The 15,982-nt window shown below is 41.1% G+C and overlaps 1 protein-coding gene across 4 annotated transcripts in view; it reads right to left on the bottom strand.

Moving 5' to 3' along the window:
- LOC105678744 (growth factor receptor-bound protein 14-like) overlaps nucleotides 1-15,982 on the bottom strand; it is a 242,162-nt gene that overhangs the window by 29,972 nt on the left and 196,208 nt on the right. For all 4 annotated transcript variants that reach the window (XM_012378309.2, XM_012378310.2, XM_012378312.2 and 1 more), the window contains 2 exons: nucleotides 10,070-10,297; nucleotides 4,770-4,877 (listed from right to left, as the gene is read on the bottom strand). In XM_012378309.2, coding sequence (XP_012233732.1) covers nucleotides 4,770-4,877; nucleotides 10,070-10,297 — 336 coding nt within the window. The remainder of the gene's footprint in view (nucleotides 1-4,769; nucleotides 4,878-10,069; nucleotides 10,298-15,982) is intronic.

Raw genomic sequence — 15,982 nt, 5'->3', positions numbered from 1 at the left:
TCGCACCATTAAGGGAAATATAATATCTGACTAAAAGCAAACCGACTACGCTTTCAGGTCGACCACGAGCAGTCTATTAAACGCGATCGTCTACGCGGATACCCGTTGAATAGTCGACCAGACGAAAATGACATAATAATGGCGAATGACGTGAATGACAATATCACTGACCACATATTCCAATCAATATATTTCCCAAATACAAGTTTATAAAGGGAAAAAATCTCAAACAGGAAATAACAAATTATTTAATTTAATGATGTGCAAGAGCGCTTTCGAAAATTTTGAAATAAATTTAGCGTATTAATTTATATTTATTCAATTATAAAATATTATATTTTATAAATTGAAATATAAGAATTTGTATTGCACATTCATGTTTTTGTGTAGACTTTTAGAAATCCATTTATTTTAAATACGTTGAAAATTTTACTATTTTATTTTCCCAAATTCAGGAAATTAAGTCTTAAGCTGGCGTGCAAACTTTCACAATTTAATCCATCCATCTAAATGTACAATTTCGTCCACCGTGCAACGCGAAGAACGGAAGAGAAAGATATAAGTTTAGAGAGAGAATACGGAAGGGCAGAAAAGGCGAAGTTTGCCCTGTCGTGTCGCTTCACTATCAATGCGACGCAAAGCACACTTTTGTTTTCCGTCGAATAAAAATAAAAGCGAGACACGAGCGAATGATATCCGTGATCGAAGCTTTCAACCGAAACGAAGTGCAAGACACGTTCGCGCGCTTTCCTCCCGCGAGCCTCTCACAAGGATGTACAATGTACTAGACTTCGAAAAGAACGGTTGAAGTTTTACCTTCGCCCGTCTTCGTGCACTTCTCTCGTCGTCTGCTTTTCCTGATGGTTATTTTTAGTTCTTCTCTCTTTTACCACTTTCTATTTTCAGTGTCTCTACCAAAGTATTGGGAGAGAGAGAGAGAGAAGTGGCGTATAATGATATTAAATAAAGTATATAACATATTAAAATATCAGCAGGCAAGAGAGAATTTCTCGCGCTTTATAATCATCTATGTAACATAATTATTTAAATCCATATATCTTGATAAATAGCATAATTTCCTGTCATTACTCGAGACTGTCGTTGAACCATGATAGAAACCGCCCCTCTATCAATTACGGTGTTTTATAAAAGCACCACTTAACTATTTTTTCTCTCATACTTTTGCGCATTAAGCGCGTAATACCGGTTATTTTCCGTACTGGGCTTTAATTGTCATTCTCCGTGCCCCTTCACGTGGATAATTCATAACCGACACGAAGAGTAATTTATTGCCGGAAACTCGTTAAGATCGCTGCTTCGAAACCAGTTCTTCGAAGCGGCCTGATAATGCATCTCGCGCCCGCTACGCCTAATCGATATCGTCTTCCTCGCGAGGTCCCGCGGATGCTTTATTATCGCAACACAGTTGCGCGTTCCGTATAGAAGTACAGATGATATTCTACAATTATATTACTTTGAAGAGATTGAAATCACTTCGATAAATCACTGAGAATTATGGAACGCGATCGCCAACAAGAAATTAACGATAAAAAGTTTTTTAAACACAACGTGAATAAAACATTGACATATTTTAGTACACAAGAAATGAAAAAAAAATGTATAGAACAAATATTTAGTAAGTAGCACATTAAACACAGAATTGCATAAACAAAATTTAAAAAATAATTCTTTTATAAAAATAAATCTCTTTTCTTTCCTTCAAAATTTTCTTCACAGAAAATACTATTCTGCAGCTCGTAATCCGCGATTAAAATTTGTTCTCCGCTTATCTTAATAACTGATACAGCGCTTATCTTAAATCGCTCTTATTACTTATGCAAATCCAGTGATGCAATGAGCAGCCTTGACGCAATGCCCGCGGTTCATCGATCAGACTTGAAAAATTTTTCCGCGAACGCCGACCGCCGACAATCGTAATGAGAGCAAACTATATCTTTATTGTTCCATGAGAAAAAGAGAGACGGAAGAAGAAATAAGTTGGTCGACGAGATAGAGGGGCAGAACGGCGGGTGAGGCCGGTACGTGTCTAGCTTTGAGAGTACACACCGACGACGAGGGGTTGTCTCCCTTGACTGGCTGGTGCGGAAACGACCTTGGAATCAGCTGTGCAATACGAAGATGAAATTTCCTACCGGGCGAGACGTGTCGACGTCTTAAGCGCGTAGGAGGACGCGAAGAATAACGTGAAAGAAAAGAGAGAGATGGAGAAAGCCTATATCTGTCGACGGGGTCGAGGATGGCACGACAATGAGGTCAGTGAGTTCCGATAGGGATGAATCCTTCTTGACATTCCTTGCATAAGTTATGACGGCACTTTTCCAAGAAAATTTGCTTTGCGAATGATGTGCCTCGTAAGAAAGGCACGTCACTATTTCTTTAACACCTCTCTCTTTAATTTCTCGTGAGCAGCAGCGGAGTAAAGCGAAGTACTTATTCACCGCAAAGTATCTAATTTGTTCTATTTTAGTATTTTAATTGAATATCATGTAATTGGCTGATGTTCGATAATTGACGATAATATCCCACGAATACGTTGTTAAATTGTTAATTTCATCGAACGGGAGCCGTGAAAATTATTCACGAAGAGAATCCGATTAATCGTTACAAAAAACCGGTAAAGCTCTCTTTACATTTTAATGTAATTATTGTTACATTTATTATAATATATTGTTACCAATTCAATATGTTACGTATTACTGACATGCTCATGATGTTTTTAACATAAACGCGAAATGTTGTCAATATATTATTCATTTGCTTAAATTTAGTTATTCAAGGTTTCTCCAGACAAAAATCCATATATAAAACTTGTAATAATAAATTATATTAAAACTTATTTCTCAATAACTAAGTATAAATTTATTTATTTCTATCATTATTCTAATAATAAATCTTGCTTTTCACGACAAAATATATTATCATACAACGCAGTCTCACATTTATCGGCTTTCTCATCGGTACACTCGCGAGGAAAAATTTACCGCGAATAAATGTTTAAACAGTTGTTTCGTATTTTCGGAGTTTCTAATAATATCTAATTATATATAATATAGTTTATCTAAAAAGTAACGATTAATTGGCATAATAATTAACGAATCAAGAAAAGCGAAATAATTGAGTAATCAATCGGCCGAAAATCTTTCGCAAAGAGTTAGCGCGCCATCCATCAGCTTTCGTTTTCTGTTTAACCAACCAATCTCGAATGATCGCAACGAACCGCGTCCGAGAGGCGAACCGTTTGCGGATCGGTGAATTTATTCTCCTGGACGGCTGGTGCCGCGATAAAACCAACGATATACGGTGTTAGTCGCAGCGGTGTAATTCGTTGCTGCAGTTTATCCATTGTATAAACAGGATTGCACGAGTCGAGAGAAAGAGAACTATCGCACCTGTGTACTTGAAATAATTGTTCGCGAACGCACCAACACATAAGGCAGTAGTATCTCGACCGGGAGTGGCTCGGTAATTTCCGTGTATTTCGCGCGGAATTTCGCATTAAAGCTCAATAGCTAACGAGCTATTTGCTATAATTATTCAGCTAACCGTGTCGGCATTCAGCATGCCGCATGGTTACGCCGGCCAATGCGTGCTCTCGTATTCTCGCTCGTATTCCCCAATCATTCGTAATGAATTTCCTTATGTTTCAGTATATTAATTAGAGAGTCGATAAACACGCGCAACCGTTGAGAACAATAGTTTGCCCGCAAACACTAATTACGAAAGCATCGATGGAAATTAATAAATTAATCGATTTATTTCGACTATAATAAGACAGTTTCGATTAACAATTTTAAGATATTATCTTCACGTACAGATGTTTTCTACTTTTAAGTAAATTTAATCAAACGATATAGCGTTTCGATAGCGTTTCGTGTATAAGAATGTGCTAGATATGTCAACAATAGATAACGACATAGCGAAAAAAATAAAGGTGTTAATCAATGAAAGTCGTCGAAAAACTTGAAAATTGCGCGACTTAATCGAGATTGCATAGACGTTATGAAAGTTCGAGAGACGGCGGCTCGTGCAGGGAAAGGGATGACTGAAGGCAATGATCGAACGTGGCGTGACCCGGCAAATTACTGTCACTCGGGGTAATTTCAGCGTAATCGCCTCTTCCATTCCATTTACCGCGTCTAAAGCGAAATTTACCTTTCGAGCGTATCCGAGGCGAGAGAGCGGCCGTCGAAAATATAACACGCTCGCACGCGCGCGCGCGCGCGCGCGCGAGCAATGTCGAAATAATTCGCCAGGAGACATTATACGCGATCTGCCCATCTATGTCGCAACGATTTGCACGTCGTCGTATGCTTTTTCCAAGCGCTTGTTCCCTCTCGTTGAATTTAGCAATTACTGCACGGCGCGATCAAATTTGCAGATGTTTTGTGAAGTCGCGAAGAACGCGCGACGAGTTTTTACTGATGTGTCATATGTTTCGCTTTGTTGCAGGAATATATAATGAGTAAATATTAACATCAATGTGCAAATTCGCGGCGCTTATCCAATAGAACAAACAATTTGTAGAAATAAAGTGCTAAAAACGATATAAAGACCTAAGCAGTGTGTTTATAAAATCAAGTCAATATAACTTTTCGTTACAAATTATTCATTTTGCATATTTACACTTTCTGGCTTTTTTTTTTTTAAATTATTGTAAAATGTAAAAGCTTTTAATTCTAAATTTTCCTCATCGCTTAGATCTATATATTTCTCAGCACTTGGAATATATGTACGTATGTAGCACTTACGTTGGACACATTGTGGCTGCTGTATTGTTCTTTCGGGCTGCCGCTGCCGTTCTGCTCGCATTGCTTGTTCTTGAAGGCTCGGTAATTCTCTCGGAGCTGTTTGCCGTACTGGAACACAAAGCGGAGCCGGGCACCGTTAATGCGCGCGATGCAATTCGTGAGATGCACGCGACGGGCAACAAACACGCGCGCGCCTAACCGATTCTACGCTTCGAGCGCATCGCAACATCCGAGACCGACAAAGCCAACGGCAAAAACCTGCACCCACAATTTACATAATTTTACACGCGTTACTTTGTCGTGTAACGCCGGCCGGCCAGCAAACTTGCGCGTGCTGTCCAGTTGTGCGAAGCCGGCCGATATACAAGCTCGGCACTCGCCTAAATAAATTCAATGTTGTTACGAACAGAATGCGAAAGTACTTTCTGATGTGTCTCCCGACTTTTCCAATAATTAAATTTTTCTTCTCGATATTTTAGAATGTAAAATTAGCACATTTCAGAAATAATAAAGGAAAGAGATAACAGAAAGACGAAAAGACCGATGTACAAACGTGAAGAAAAATATTAAAATAAAAAGCATTATCCCAAATTTTGGTCAGACATCATCATAATTACATATATATAATTATTTTTTACTATCATTATTCTAATAAATATAAAACGCATAGCTTACATATTAAACTTTCGATAAATAATAGCGATCCGACAAATACGTAATGCTTTGCATCTATTTTTCAAGCAACAAGATTAGCAATATTGCATTTTAGACTTGAATTGTAATCCCATTTCTTACGTAAGTGGCATTTCAGTAAGTGGTTTGTGAACGTAGAGAAAATATTCAATTGAAAGAATCGATTCTTTTCGCTGGAAAGCACCTTTTCTTGCACGGACAACGATAAAGTTTCGTGGCTAGGTCAAAGGTAATCCATGCGAGCTCCTCTAAGCTTCTTATATCGTCAACGTGTTGGGCAGCATTCATTTTTAGTAAAGCTGGCTTAAATGAAGTTTATTTTCTGTTCGTTCAACTGAAAACTCTCATAAAATGTTCATTCTAAAAAAATTACTATTAATTATAAATCTGACAAAACTAGAAATACAATTTAATAATTATATTGCAACAGAAAAAATTCTCTAGTTAGTTCTAAGCAAACTCTATTTGTAATATATAATTTTAATTAAAAATTCAAATATTTAATATTAAAAACACATTTTCCATCCAAATTGCGGTTCTAAATACAAACGTAAAGTAAAGAATCTTGATGTACCTCATTTCATCAAAAGGATCAGGAAACTACGAACTGGTAAGTACTGCGTCAAGTAAATATTCGCGCACGCTCGGGTCCGTGTCAAACTTGTGAGATTAGACGCGACGAGACGAAACAAGACGAGAGGAGCTGACGATGCTATGTAAACGTATGCATAACCGTGGACCCAGCAGTGTAGCCATCGTATCGACCCAGAAGACAGACGGACGCATCCACGCTCGACTGACTGCTCACGCATACGCGCCTACCCACATGTGTAAGTTAAGTTGTTCGTATCCACGCGCACAAAGGTGCTAATATGCCAATATAGTCTGCAAATTGCAACGTAGAAAATTATCCCGCCGAGCTCTATAGCTACCGAAAAATCGGCTGCTAACAAAAATAAACTCGCCGCCATTCGAAGTTTCATATTACGATTAACATACATGTTAAAATTCTCGAATTACAATTATAAAATAACTTTGTAATTTTTATTCAGTTTCGTCGAAATAAAAAAAATTTTTTAAAAAGATATTCAAAGCGAGCAAATATATTTATTTCATGATAATAAAATTCTAATATATACCAAAAATAAAAATACGACGTGTTTCTAGGTATCAGTAGATATCGGACATGCATATTCTGTAACTTTTAACGGCGATGCCGTTATCGTTATGTGTCGTTGCGTAACTGTTATATGATATATGTTACTTGTGCAACGACACGTAACGACAGCGATGTTGTCGTTAAAAAGTTACAGAGTATAAGCATGCTGGATTAAATTCGCGCCCGAAATCGATATTTGCTTAGCGCAAAACGGTCGACTGTCTCGTCTTCGTTCACGACGCTCTCGCGAGAGGCGGGAGAGAAATTAAGTGAAACCCCGAGAGCTCGTCGCTTCCGCGTTTCGGGAGAGAAGCATGATCGAGGTGGATGCGAAGATGAAGGGCGGCGGCGACTAATTGAAGGCGGCCCCGGAGTATTGCCGGCGCGTTTGGGGAGATAATTACGTAATTCAATTATTCGCAAACGCAGACGGGAAACGCGCCAGCGAGGAAAGCGGCGAGACGCGAGTGCGCGCTAACATTAATCAGCGACGGGGTAACCGGCGAGCGATAACGAGACGCGCAGACTCTAAGCAAACGAAAGATAATGCTGCGTTGAACCTCTCGATATCACGTGTCGGCGCAGTGTCGATTATCGTTGAAAAGTTGCCTCGTAAGGGTTCATGACAAATCTCTCTTGCGACTGAATGGCCGTGCAGGTTGGCGCAACCGATTCTTACCGCGGCGTTTCTTGCCGCGGATAATTATAATTCTCGGATCGCCGTTTCTTCGCGCGGCAAGAAACTCCTGTCGGGATATAGAGTTCGCGCGATACGTATAATCGAGTAGAAAGCGGTCTGATATCTGAATCTACAATCCTCCCGCGATCTATTCACTTTCTCGTTACCGTTATCGCTTTATGAGCCGCGTGAACCCGGCACTTAACGTCAAATGACAATATTTTATTGCCACTTGCTAATGCGAACGATACAACCCTCGCAATCACGATACCTTTGTCTTACGCAAGAAACTTAATCTCGAACTAATCCGACTGCACAAGAGAAATATGTTAAACCGCTGTTACTCTGACATATTAATAGATCTATCAATTCCCTTTTCTATTTCGCTTATCCATTTGAGCAGTCGATTTAATTACAGAGATAACGAATTCTACGTACATTTTTCAGGTGAAATTTTTACGAATAAGAACATTGAAAAGCAGTCGTGCCGCCTTTGTTCGGGAATTCACCCTTCGTGATTCAACGAAGACGACTCTGCTATACTTAGACTTCATAGATTTCCAGTGAGGTGAATCGAAGTCCGCGAAGATTGAAATACGACAGAGGGTAGGAGTGGGAGTAAGGGTGAACGGCGTAGAAACAAAGGGAGCACAAAGGGGACGGGCGGGAGTGTCAATGTCTTCTCGATCAAAGCGAGTCCTGCAGGTTCCTCCACGCCTACCCGCTCATTTGCTCTCTCTCTCTCTCTCCTTCCCTTCCGCCTTTCCAACTCTCTTTCTCGTTCGCCGCATCTCATCAGACTCCTAGCTTTTTCTCGGATGAAAGAGTTACAAAGGGCCTCGCACTGAGACACGCGTAAGTACTACCTAGCACCGTTACCGGCCAAGACGGCGCGCATCTCGTCCTTTTCCCCTCGAACAAAAAGCGGAGCCGAGAGTAACGCGGCGGATGATGGAAGGAGAGAAGCCGAGAACTGGAGAGAAGAGTATACACAGTATAGATCCAGAGCGGAAAGGCAGACAGGCTGACAGGAGATGCAGACAGGCATAGACGGCCAACGAGACCGATAAACACTAAGCAAAACCGTGCCTGCTCGCCGCCGGCCACGGCAGTATAGATAGCTCGGGAAACCCTCGAGAATGCACCGAGGAAAGCTGGATTACAATTCTGCATCGTAACAGTCTCCAAATTACGTCCCGTTGCAGATTAGCTCGCTGTCTGGCCCGACGCGAATGTTGCTCAAAGCGAAGATAACTTTTGATAATAACGATGGCGCAAAAATGTGTAAATTGAATTACCGAGATTGCCAAAATTTAAGAATTAAAAATCAATTATAATAAAAATCTTATGCAATGTGCAAATATGTAAAACGTTATCAGAACTTTGCTACTTTTTTAACAGATAAATATTAAATTGAAAATTAATTTTTATTTTAGAATATACTTGAAGCTGCCGGGAGACACGTGTCACATTAAGAAATGTCGCTTTTTTTAATTTTCAATTCGCTTGGCAAGCATGATTACCATTTTTGCGAATGACAGAGCGATGCTCTGTCGATCCGAACTCTGCTTCGCGGAGACCAGCCGGTCTGAAGAGGCGGTCTGAGCAGGCACTCCAAGCACGAGGAAGAATAGACTTCTAAAGAGTAACGTAATAGAGAGTAGGCGGCCGCACTCCGGCGCTCCTCTCTCTTTCTCTCCGGCATGGCTGCCGATCGCGCGTTGTTAGCGAAAACCGTTACCAGCCATGAGTTACTCTCCTCCATCGACGAGCACTTTGCTCGGTTAGAATGAGAGAAAGAGAGAGAGAGAGAGAGAGAGAGAGAGAGAGAGAAAAGGAAGACAAAAGCCGTCTGCGCTCGAGAATAAACCGATATTATCGACGAGGACGGAAAAGGATGTCTCGCGAGCTCGATCCACGCAGAAAAAAAAACAGAAAAAAACCGACAAAGGAAAAAAACGTACGGTGTCAGTACCATGACTGCATTAAAAAAAAAAAGAAATCGCCAAGCGAAACGTGACAAGGCTGCGTGGTGTAAGTATGTACGCACGTCGACGAAGTAAAGTGTTCCTCCGCTCACCGGCCCGCTAAACACGAACCGCGCGCGAGTCACGCAACTTCTTTGAACTTCACGGAGAACTTTCGACATCCGAGTAGGAGACGGGTGGAGAAAAGGAGGGGGCGGGAGAGGGGAGGGAACGGGAAAGAAAATAAGGCTCATTATACCCGGGCTCCATCGCGGAGCTAATGATACCCACGGCCCGTCCGGAGAGGGATGATCACGTCGTGAGCGGAAAGAGAGGCAAAGTCGAATAAGAAGACTCGACGCGGAATCGGCTGGGAAACGAACATTGTAGCGATACTAAGCGCTATTATCCTCGCCGCGAATCCTAAGTACCTGTTTCTCCGGCTGATATTAGCTCGCTTTCCACTCACAAATTGAAGCAGTTATTTACTGAAGTTAATGCTCGCTTGCTCGCTCGCTCGCTCACTCGCTCACTGATAACTCCCAAAGCGTTATTTCTTTTTAATAAAACGTCCCTCATCTTCCAAGTAAATTTATCGACGTTCGAACGTTGCGATTCTAATCCATGCGAAATGAGAAGATGATACGTCTACTCAAAAATTAATTTCGTGTGATTGATCGTATTCAATAGTCGGACTGGCGACGTGCCCTCGAATCGCTGCACCACGTTGAGTATTTCTCGGATAGAAAGCGGCGATCCGGCGAGGCCGCGGAAAAGCAGGAAGAAAAATTGTGTCGCTTACCTTAGCGAGTCTCATGGCTGTGAGCCAGCAGGTGCGCGATTTTTCGTTCTCGAAAGCGATGACCTTGATCCCGGGTTCTCCCGACTTCGTATCCTCTGCCTCGGCGTTGCTGTTCGGCCGCAGGCAGGCGCCCCACTCGAAGGGTGCGCCGAACACTCGCTTTGCGTTCGGTATCCTGTAGACGTTGTAGTCCGACAAGTGCGCGATCGGGACCAGGTATTCGCTGTCCTGCAACAAAAACGATGCGAAAACTTGGTGAAAATTTCGCCCGAAGATGTACAGTTTACGATGACTGGCGGAACTCTAAAATAGAACGCGCGAAACAGAGCGCTCGAGACAAAAAAAAGAGAACTTAATTAGTTAAAAGCGATCATTATCTTCTTCCTCGCGTTGCAACGCTTTTGTGTTGTGTTATCGGGTTATACGAGGCTTTTCAACGTCGGTAATTAGTTTAACTTCCCCCCCCCCCCCACCCCCCCTCGAAGCGTATTTAGCGTTTACGGTCCAACACAAGAGGATAACGTAACGATTATTCGATACGACGGCACGGTTACTGTGCCGGCATATGGCGAACGATTTTGCAACAATCGGCAATTGTTGGCTGCCATTCGCAACGATTACAATGGATATCGGTATTAATAATTGGCCAGTATGACCGACGAATACGTGCTAGTTAAGAATGTGCGGGCCAGGCGGCGAGATATTCCCACGGGAATATCACGGGCGAAGTAGTACAAGCGTATCTGCGAGCGGTCCGCGCGCAAAAACTGTCGCGAGATACTTTCTGGTGGACTCATCCCATCGAAAGTCTTCCCGGGAGTCCCCGTCGGATTCAGCGGGAAACTTTCTTTCGCGACGTCGCCGGGAATCGCGAAAGCAATTTATTATACGCCGGGACGATTTTTACGGCGCGGCGCACCGCGGCGACGACAAACTCTTATCGCGGAGTCGCCATTATTTGCCTGCAGCAAGGGAGACCGGGAAAGTCGCGTTTGTCGAGTGATTTCCGGCAGTAAATATTCATAGACGTTGGGCGCGCTCGGTGTTCTCAAACGAAACTCGTCGAGGTCGCGTCCAGCCGCTCATTCGGAGAGCATGCGCGCGCGCATTCCGTCCTCGTTTTACAAATCAAAAACTAATACGCGCGTTTAAATTTTTGTATTAACATAATAAATTAACATAATTTGCACATTTAATATGAAGAGAGTTGCTAAAAAGTAAGAGCCTTGAGAAAAGCTATTTTTATGTTACATCTCGTTTCTTTTCTTAACATTAATAATCGATTAATAATTCTTTTTAAAAATATTGGATTTTTTGCTTCATTAATGCTGCACGCCCTCGGATTGCATTGCACATATGCGACTTCGACCACTAAATAGAACTATCAACGTCGAGAGAGTAACGGTGGATTAGCCGTTGAGTAACGAAATGCGTACACGCCTCGGCATCCAACAATTTCACGCACAGTCGGTGTTGGAGCGCTTTTATATTTAACGCGGCATGCATTCCTCTCTCGCGAGGTGTATCTATCGTCATTTTACTCTCTGACCTTTATCCGCTTATCGACACCTGTATGATATGCGACCAACTTTGAACCCAACCTGTCGATTTTTAAAAATCATCTCTTGCCACGTTCCTCTTGTGGCGTGAATTTTTCATTAATAACAAGTGCCATATTTGCAGAAGAACTGAATGTTCCCTCGCGGTTCTATTTTTGAACAAAATATGCATATGAAACTTTTACGGAATGAAAAAAAATTGAAAAAGGCTACATATTAATTAAATGCCGTCTACGATTATTGAATTAATGAGTCCACAAATTGTCTCACTCAATGAAGAAAATTATTTGCTGATGATATCACTTGAATGCATTATGTGATGCAAGTATGCTGTCAATTTATGTACAAATCGTATCTTGAACAATGTGAAAACAGCATCGCGTTATCGAGCACGGCAAGATGATTACATCATTGAATACTTATACATTCAAATTACATGAATAATTTAAACTTTACTTAGTCTTCATCAAAAATTAAAAAAACTCGCAAGTATTTCACACATTTTTCGAAAAGTCATTTCTCAATCGCTCGCGCCGCGTCGAAAGGAAGGGTGCGGTTGGTCAGGGACATATCTCACCTCCTCGAGAAAATCTCGTTGGCTGTGGTTGCCGTCGGTGCTTGATAGTGCGACGACGACGATGATGCTGCTGCTGCGCAAGCATTCGTCACGCGTACACAAACAAACGGATAAGACAAGAGGGAGGAGAAGCGTGTGTAAGAGGAGCAGAGCGAGATAGCGTCGGAACCGCTGCAATACGGCTCAGCAAATATTTGATGATTAGCTCGGTTGCACCGCGGAAGAGCGGGACTGCGTTAACGGTTACGTAACTATTATCCGGCTAACCACGTAATTACGGATGAAAGCGAACGAGAGAAGGATGAAAAAATTAGAGTTGAATAATACTTAAGAGTAGCGTGCAATATTTAACAAACGTACTGTATAAGTACGTATAAAAATTGTTGACATAAAAAATATAAAAATAAACAAGTTTTTCCGAGTAAATAGCTCATGCGAGATTTATGCCCACGCATATGCAGCTTTGTTCCGCTCCTTTTAGCGAGCGTCCGTAACTCTGACACGTGTAACTGCCGTTGTCATATGCATATCAGACGCGCCCGTCGCCGTCCGTGATCGATCACGAGCAGTATCTCCCGAGGATCGTGTCTCTACATGCCCAGAAGATAAAAGTACACGTCAAAACACAAACGAATTAATGGCGATGTCAGATGGAGGCGGATTGAGGACGAGGCGCAAAAAGTAAGAACCTAGAGCCTCTTTTTAGATCTTCCGTTATTGTGTAATAAATTAATGTAAATATATGTAATATTAAAATTGAAGACATTTTTTTCAGTATAATTCTAATCAATATAATTTCTTTGATAATAATTGTGTTATTTATAAATTATTCCTATAACAAATATTAATTAATTACAAACTCAACATGATTATTCACAAAGGGAGTCAGTGCGGTTTTTGTTGCGTAAAAATAATATAAAATAAAGTCAGAATTTGAGCACGTCAACTGCACGATTGGAGCAGTTAAATTAAATAATTGCTCTCTTAGTGAAGATTTTAATATATAACGAAAAAAAAATTTTTTTAAATGAAGAAAATCTTTTGAAAAAATTATTTATCGTTAACATTGAGTGCAGTAATTCCAAATAGTTGTACGTCAGCGAATCATAAAAATAATTGTTGCAACGTAAGATGTATTCACGGCCGCTATGGCGAAATCGTGCCAGGAACATTGGCAAGCACATTATGATTTGTACGCCTCAAGTCGATTCAAGTATATGCGACATGTACGTTAATTCCTCAAATTTCGCTCTAATAACCGCTACTCAAATGCGAAAAGAAAGTAGGATAGTCTAAAAGACTCCTTTTATAATTCATATTGTTTTAACGATTCACGTGATAATTAGCACATGATAATTATGCCTATAAATCTCTATAACTTTCTCAGTTGTATATCTGCTCATTATATTTTATTATCATTATTCTTTATGATAAAAAAATTATTATTGTAATTATTATTATTTTATTAATAATAAATACAGTAAAATTATTATAATATTATATTTTAATAATCCGAAAACTTTCTATTCGTAAAATATGAAAAGTATTATTCAATCTCCTAATTGCTTTTTATGAAATTCAATAATGACTACAGAAATCTGTGGCGAGAGAAAAATTAAAAAGGAGATAACGTGACGAATCGAGCTCAAGATGTGGGGGAGAAGAAAGGAGTCCAAAAAGAGACTTAAGTCAGGCTCTTTTCTATTACGAACGATACCACGCTGCCGCGAAATTGATGATTCATCGTGATAAAAAAAAAAGTCCCGGCAACACGTCGACAGACAGTATAATGATAAGTATGGAGATGCTGCAAGTGAGAGATTTCGCGATAACCTCTCGAAGCCTGTTTCTGCATTCATCGTTTTTTTTTCGCGACGACGCAGGAGAGCCAGAAGAATTATAGACATTTCCGTCTACGGATACACAACTTCGGAAACGAGAAACTGGTTTATAAATAATTCCAGAAGCATGCTTTCGCGCGCAATTGAAGGGAAAAAAAGAAGGGAGATACACATGACCCAACGGTCTCCGCGCAATCATCGCCAATAAATATGATCCCGCCGTCCTTTCCATCGTCATCATTACGAACCTTCTCACCTTCGTTCAAGGATATAGCACAGTCGAGCGTCGACTTTGAGTCTCTGTTTATTAATGATTTATATTCTTTCGCAAGCAAAGTACGAATTTTTTACATTTTTTATGATTGTAAGCACATTTCCTCTTATACTCGCATCAAGAACGAACCGCACTCGAGCGCGTCACGTTCAACAGAGACTCGAACCGCATCGGCGGTCGTTGGCCCGAAATGACATCGTTAACTTGCCGCTCGCGTGGCAGTGAAAGGATTGACTCCAAGGCGGCATTAGACCGGCGTTAGAGATCAGTGGTTGGAGAGAAGAGGAAGACAACGTACGATAAGTCAGGTTTTTCCTTCTCCAGAGGCGGCGGAGAGACTCGCCGCGCTGCAAGCCAATGAGGAAAGACAAGCGAGGAGAGACTGTGAGGGTGTCTAGAGGTAGGGATGCAAGAAGAGACTCGCTGCGTGCAGCGAGCACATTGAAAGTCGGCGGAAAGGCTTTCTCCGTAATCTATCTTTAATTTTCTTTACTATTTTCTAAATCTGTAGCAAGTCAAGTTTAACAAATTTGCAAAAATATAAGAAATCTATATTTTACTACATTTTACTATAGCGAGATGCAAATATAAATTTTGAATGCGACATGGCAAAGTAAAATATTTATTTAATAAAATTAATCTTTTTAATTTTTTCTGCTGGTATTTCATACTTTAAATTGACATTTGCCGAAGACGTGCAAATTATAAATCAATTAATTTAAAGACGGCATGCTGGAACAGCTAAACTTGCGAATGGCAAAAGGAGAGATCATCCGCGACGGTAGGGAAAATCATAAGAATCATTGATTATACATTGAGAAAATGTAGGCCACGCTCCCGGCGTTGGACTTGCGCTATGATTACGGTAATAATGCGAGAGCGTATAACGGTAAGCATCCGTGAAAGGCGAGCCGGAGAGACAACAACGGTCGACTACTGCCGTCGAGAACAGTGGAAGAAAGAAGGAAAGAAAGGACGAAGAAAAGACGCCAGGCTTCAACCCACACAAAATGACTTCCTCCTAAGGTTCCTTGTCTCCGCGCTTTCCTCCTTGCCTTCTTACTGTCTTGTCGATCGTTAAAATCTCGACCTGTTATTCGACAATGTCGCAAACGCTAATTATATTACAGCAATATTGTCCAATGTTAATAATAAAAAGCAAATCCAACTTTCAATGTCTCTTAGAGTTTCCAACAAATTAATTACGAAACTTTTTGCATCCGAAGAAATTTACTCTCTTCGCTAACATTAATTCTTCTTTCGCTTGTCATATTTGAAATTTTTAATTAAAATTTCAAATCAGACGTCTCGCGAAAAATTTATCGTCGTAATAATTTTACAAGGACGAGTTCACTTTTTCTCCGCACAAAATCAAAGCGCATCGACTGCGAAACACGGTGCGCTTGCCAAAAAGTCTGGCGCACGGCCGAATCTCTTCTCTCTTCGACCTCTCGATAATCCGTCGAGCCGAGTTGAGAAGGAAACCCTGCGTGTACGCGCGGATGCAGGCAGTCGCGTCTCTTTATTGGATTCGTCCTAATAGAATTTGCGCCGCCCGTGCGCGCGCTTGCTCGTTCGCGCACCTACAACGGAGCCCGCTCTTGAATTTTAATGTCCGAAACGGATGCGGCGCAGAGAGCGATTCTTCTTCCTTTTTTTGGC

The sequence above is a fragment of the Linepithema humile genome, chromosome 6, assembly GCF_040581485.1.
Source record: "Linepithema humile isolate Giens D197 chromosome 6, Lhum_UNIL_v1.0, whole genome shotgun sequence".
NCBI classification, from domain to species: domain Eukaryota; kingdom Metazoa; phylum Arthropoda; class Insecta; order Hymenoptera; family Formicidae; genus Linepithema; species Linepithema humile.
The sequence above is the reverse complement of the archived record's forward strand: the minus strand, read 5'-3'. Positions and strand labels throughout refer to the sequence as shown.